This window comes from Sus scrofa, chromosome X (genome assembly GCF_054392235.1).
Source record: "Sus scrofa isolate SSC_HxYL_T2T_F1_AM1 chromosome X, Sscrofa_HxYL_maternal_Yorkshire_Landrace_v2.0, whole genome shotgun sequence".
Taxonomy (NCBI): domain Eukaryota; kingdom Metazoa; phylum Chordata; class Mammalia; order Artiodactyla; family Suidae; genus Sus; species Sus scrofa.
In genome coordinates, this window is record NC_139401.1 from 43,543,934 (window position 1) to 43,549,933 (window position 6,000).

General features: G+C 45.5%; 1 protein-coding gene across 1 annotated transcript; it reads left to right on the plus strand.

Annotated features, from left to right (window-relative positions):
- Positions 1–3,656: 3,656 nt before the first annotated feature.
- Positions 3,657–4,472, plus strand: DUSP21 (dual specificity phosphatase 21). The gene has a single exon (XM_005673571.3). It carries the CDS (start codon positions 3,815–3,817, stop codon positions 4,382–4,384), a length of 570 nt encoding a protein of 189 aa, XP_005673628.1. The 5' UTR covers positions 3,657–3,814; the 3' UTR covers positions 4,385–4,472.
- Positions 4,473–6,000: the final 1,528 nt, after the last annotated feature.

The following is a 6,000-nucleotide window of genomic DNA, read 5'->3' on the forward strand; positions in this document are numbered from 1 at the left end:
GAAAGGCTCATTTGTGCTGTATATTAGATTCCAGATATAAGTGATATCATATGGTATTTGTCTTTTCTCTTTCTGACTTATTTCATTTAGTATGAGATTCTCTAGTTGCATCCATGTTGCTGCAAATGGCATTGTTTTGTTCTTTTTTATGGCTGAGTAGTATTCCATTGTGTCCTTTTATTTATTTCCTTATTTAAAAAAAATTTTTGGCCGCCCCTGCAGCATGTGAAAGTTCCCAAGCCAGGGATCGAACCCTCATTATAGCAGCCACCCGAGCCACTGCAGTGCCACTGCTGGATTCTTAACACACTGCAGCATAGGAGAACTCTAAAAGTTATCTTTATAATGTAGAAACCTAGCTCACGTCACCTTCAGCAGGGTGGTCAAATTTATTACCGTCATTAACGGGGCAAACATATCACATGCCCCCAGTGCAATGTACTGAGAATGACACAATCTTGTAACTATTCTTGCCAAAAAAAATATTCCAGAGGAATGATCAAACACTTCTAAATTGAAAGATGTTCTGCAAAACTGGCCTGAACCCTTCAAAAACATCAACAGCCAGAAGAGACCAAAGCCAAACAAAAGGCTCAGAAACGGTTCCAAATTAAAAGATGCTAAAGAGACATAACAACTAAGTGCATTGGGTGATCCTTAATTCCATACTGGATAAAGAGGGAGAAAACAGCTACAAATTGCATTATTGGGAGGACTAGTGAATTCTGAATATGGGTTATATATTAGATAAAAATGTTGGATCAATGTCATATTTTCTGAATACGGCCATTGTACTGTGGTTATGGAGAATGTCCTTGTTCTTAGGAGGGGCTGAAAGGGCGAAAGTGTTGCTATGTTTGCAGTTGACAATGGCTCAGCAAAAAGAAACGAGCTAACAGATAAAGATGCGTGTTTGTCCCTCTGAACAGAGAGAAAAGGAAATGTGATGGCGAAGGGTTTACAATAGAGAAGTTATAGGTGAAGGGGAAACAGGTGCTCGTTATTTTATTCTTGCAGCTTTCCCGTAGGTTTGAAATTTTGCAGAACAAAAACTGGGACAAAAGCTGGGAGAATAAACAATAAATAATAAAAACAAACAAATGAATAAAAAGCTTTTGTTCCAGGTCATGTTTTCAGTGAAGCCTTTCATGACATCCCCCGAACGGCTCCCAGTCCCCAAGCACATGCACACATAACACAATGAATCACCCTCTCTTCTGGACTCTTTCATGACTATGTATCTCTCTGGCTAAACTATAAGCTCTTTGATATCTGGGCCTGTGTGTGTTGTGCTGCATCTACACAATGCTAGAACTGTACTTGACACAGATTGGATGCTCAGATGGTGTTTTTTTTAAATTTTACTTTATTTTATATTATTTTATTTTTTAGGGTCACACCTGTGGCATATGGAAGTTCCTGGGCAAGGGATAGAATCAGAGATAGAGCTGCCAACCTACGCCACAGCCATAGCAACTGGAGATCTGAGCCATGTCTGCGACCCATACCAGAGCTCACAGCAACTCCAGATCCTTAACCCACTGAGCGAGGCCTGGGATCGAACCCCCATCCTTGTTGATACTAGTTGGGGCTTGTTACCACTGAGCCGCAATGGGAACTTCCAATGCTTTTTTAAAAATTAACCAGCTGATTCTTGAGGCTTGGAAAGCGTTCAGTAAGTAGGCAGGAGTGAGAAAGTTTTCTCAATCGAGAGGAACGGCTTGGGCAAAAGTAAGGAAGCACACGTGTATATTTTGCCAATTACCAAGAACGTTGGATTTCTTTGGTCAGAACTGAAGCTTTATGTAGGCAGAATGGCCTAGCACACAGGCCTTAATAAAAATTTGGGGAGTCAATGAATGAATGATATTGGAAAAGTAGGCTTAGATCAGAAAGGAAAGAGCCTTGTCTACTAAATTGAGAAATCTGAATGTGAACTAGTGTTTTTTTGTTTTGTTTTGTTTTGTTTTGTTTTTTTTAGGGCCGCACCTGTGGCATATGGAAGTTCTCAGGCTAGGGGTTGAATCAGAGCTATAGCTGCTGGCTTAAGCCACAGCCACAGCAACGTGGGATCCGAGCCACGTCTGCCACCTACACCATAACTTACTGGCAACACCAGATCCTTAACCCACTGAGCAAGGCCAGGGATCAAACCCACATCCTCATGGATACTAGTCAGGTTTGTAACCCACTGAGCCACAATGGGAACTCCTACCTAGGAAAAGTTTTACAGTGGAGGCTTTTTGTTTCTTTAAAAAATTTATTGAAGTATAGTTGATTTACAATGTTGTGTTAATTTCTACTGTGCAGCAAAGTGATTCAGGTATATATATATATATATGTATTCTTTTTCATATTTTTTCCATTACAGTTTATCATAGGCTATTGAATATAATTCCGGGTGTTTATTCATCTTATATATGCTAGTTTGCATCTGCTAATCCCAAACTCCCAATCATTCCCTTCCCTCCCCCCTCCCCCTCGGCAACCACAAGTCTGTTCTCTGTGTCTGTGAGTCTGTTTCTGTACAGTGGAGTTTTAAGACATCCCAAATCCCTCAGCTGAAAGGGCATCACAGGATATTGGCTGGGAAAAAAAATCTATTTAATATGAGCCATGTTTGTCTTTGAGAATGGCGTATGGAATCATTTCGGGGTTTTTTTAACTCCATTTTTTACGTTTTCAGGAGCACACTTTTGCACACAACCCCAAATGGCAAGGAGTACTGCGAAAGGTAATGAGTCTCTTAGCTGCTCTGTGAAAGAATTTGTTAGTTTTAGGTTACAGTTGTTTTGAATCTTCAGTCAAATTCTACAAAAATCTTAGCCGAGAGGAAATGCAAATCTCAGGGAGTGTTTTAAAAATCTATTTTGGGCCCAGTTATGATGTAGCATTGACTTGTTCCAGAATTTTGAACATTACCAGGGAGAGGCCATTGGCGTAGTCAAAATGACTTGTAGTTTACAAAGCCCGCAGACATTCTTTTTGGAGAAAGTACACAAGATAATTTGAGCTGTTGTTTCAGGTAATAAAGTAGAATCAAGTGATGAATCATTTGGGCCATATGCACAAATGGACAGTGACACAGCTAAATTAGTCACAACTGCTCACCACAGGCCAACTTCACTCATAGATAAAGGGCTGTATATCAGCCATGTTCCCTTAAAAATAGTCCTGATGTGTCTGTGAGCAGGGACATAATTCTATGGCTACAATCAACAAAGAAGTATCAGGCCAGCTCACCAAGCCCAGCCACAGCCCTATCTCGCTGCAGTTTTATAGAGATTAGCCTATCACATGAGCCAAATGCGGTGCCCCCAATTTAAAACATGATACTGTTACTCTGTAGGAAAAAAGTGTAAGCCCTGCTCAACAACAAGATAGAAGCATTCATAGATTTGGTGTTCACCGTGGTCCAATAATTGAGGCATAATATAGATATCTGGTAACAGAACATTTTAAAACACTAAGACAGATAAGAATTCGGCTCAAAACATAAATGACTCTGAAGAAAGATAAAAGAAGAGGGAGCCGGTGTTTCTCTAAAGACCCGACCCTGCGGCCAAGTCCTCCCTGTAGCAAGCTGTCATTGCTATGGAAACCAGTGGGAAGGGCAGTGAGGGATTGTGACGCTTGCACTGGGCCCGGGGGGGGTTTGGGGGACACATGGGTACAGTGAGAGGTGGTGTCCAGTGACCGGTGTACTTGTCCCCCGGACCCTCTCCAGAGACTTCACGGAGCTGAAGCTTCCTGAACTCGCTCCCAGGAGCAGTGCCCCAAACCAGCCCAGAGAGACCCCTGTCCTGCTGTCTTGATGACGACACCGCCGTGTCCCATCTCGGCTCAGGCTGTCCAGCAGCCCACCGTCCACAGCCTCTCCCAGATAACCAGCAGTCTGTACCTTGGCAATGGTGCGGCAGCCAACAGCAGACTCATGCTATCTGCTCACCACATCACCACCGTCGTCAGTGTGTCCATGGAGGTGACCGACGTGTTCTTCGAAGACATCCAGTACGTACACGTGCCGGTGGCGGATGCTCCCACCTCGCGCCTCTACGACTTTTTTGACCCTATCGCAGATCAGATCCACAGCGTGGAAATTAGGCAGGGCCGAACGCTGCTGCACTGCGCCTCGGGGGTGAGCCGCTCTGCCGCTCTCTGCCTCGCCTACCTCATGAAGTACCGCTCCATGTCGCTGCTGGACGCCCACACGTGGACCAAGTCGTGCCGCCCCATCATCCGGCCCAACAGCGGCTTTTGGGAACAGCTCATCCATTATGAATTCAAGCTGTTTAGTAAGAACACCGTTCGCATGGTCGATTCCCCGGTGGGTCTGATTCCTGACATCTATGAGAAAGAAGTCTGCCTGACGATGCCCATGTGAGAGGCCGTTCGCGGCCAGCCCCTGACCTCTGCTGCAGATCCTGCCCCAACACTGAACTGAACGTTGAACTTCGTTGGTAAAGAAACGACATCACCTTTTAGAAGGGCACGTGAAAAGGGGGATGGGGGATGTTTTTAGCTTAGGATGCTTTATCTTTAAAGAATAAAATTCATTCAATGTAAAATGGTGACTGTTTCTTATCCTGTGAGTGGCAGGGCATGGCTGCTGGGGCCTGGCGGGAGAGGATGGGGGCGGGGGAGGTGGTGCCCAGTTCAGATGCACCTGTGTTTTGGGACCTGCCGGAGGCTGACTAATCCAAGGGTGAGTCCCTCCCAATCCCTCCTCGTTCTTCCCAACTCAAAGTCAGCGCGTTAGACATCGCGGCATTCCCATGTGCTTCTTATAAGTGCCAAGCTACTGGATAAGTGGGTTTCTTGGGGTTTTCTGGGAGTCCTCGGGGGAGCCTCAGGCCGCCCCTCTCCCCACCTTCAACTACGGTGGCCCGACTCTGGTTTTCTAGATTAGATAAAATAGTTTCCCAAAAAACCCATCCCACTAAATAAATTTGTTTTTTTTTTTTTTTTTTTGGTCTTTTTGCCATTTCTTGGGCCGCTCCCGCGGCATATGGAGGTTCCCAGGCTAGGGGTCGAATAAGAGCTGTAGCTGCCAGCCTACACCAGAGCCACAGTAACGCGGGATCCGAGCCGCGTCTGCAACCTACACCACAGCTCACGGCAACGCCGGATCGTTAACCCACTGAGCAAGGGCAGGGATCGAACCCGCAACCTCATGGTTCCTACTCGGGTTCGTTAACCACTGCGCCACGACGGGAACTCCTGAAAATATTTTTGCCAGTGCCGTACTATATGGCAGGGTCTCAGGGTGCTCTCGGCAACCCTCACCAGCCTTTGTGAAAAAGGAACATTAATCCCCTTCTCCAGGGCACCTGCAAAGAGAGAAAGAGGAGTTCCGGTTGTGGCTCAGCATCTGAAGGACCTTTTGCTCCAAACCCTCCTCCACTCCTGCTTCCACAAAAGGAGAGCCCTGGGATGCAATGTGCGGGACTGGAGGGGTGGGAGAGGGGTCTCTATGAAAACCTCTGCTCTCGATGGATTCTCTCCTTTTACAGATAGAAGACCGGGCTCACGGAATACAAGGGCTAGTGTGGCAGAGCCCCCACAAAGCAGCCGTTCTGGCAGAAACCCAGAAGGAAAATTTCTTTTCAAACATCTTAAAAAGAAATGTGTTTGGGTATATGTATGTGTGCATGTGTTTTCATTTTTTTTTTAATACCTAAATTAACAGACCATAAAATTAACTCTCGTGGGACGTAGAATTCTATCACTGTTACCAATGCGTAGATGTGTGTAGCCGCTGCCGCACGCAGGGTACGGAGCAGTTCCATGACTCCAAAATTTTCCTCATACTTTCCCTTCCGAGTCAAACTCTCGTCCCCACCTCAACCTCTGGCGAGCACTGATGTGTTCTTCGTCCAGTATTCTTGGCTTTACCAGAATATTCCGTACATGGAGTCATACAGAAGGTGACAGGCTTATCTCCATTTTTGCGATTCACCCCTGTTGTATTCCATTGTATGGATGTACCCCTGTACCCCA

Bases quoted from the DNA above. Each gene is read 5' to 3' on its own strand.
- DUSP21 (XM_005673571.3), top strand. From the start codon at position 3,815: ATGACGACACCGCCGTGTCCCATCTCGGCTCAGGCTGTCCAGCAGCCC.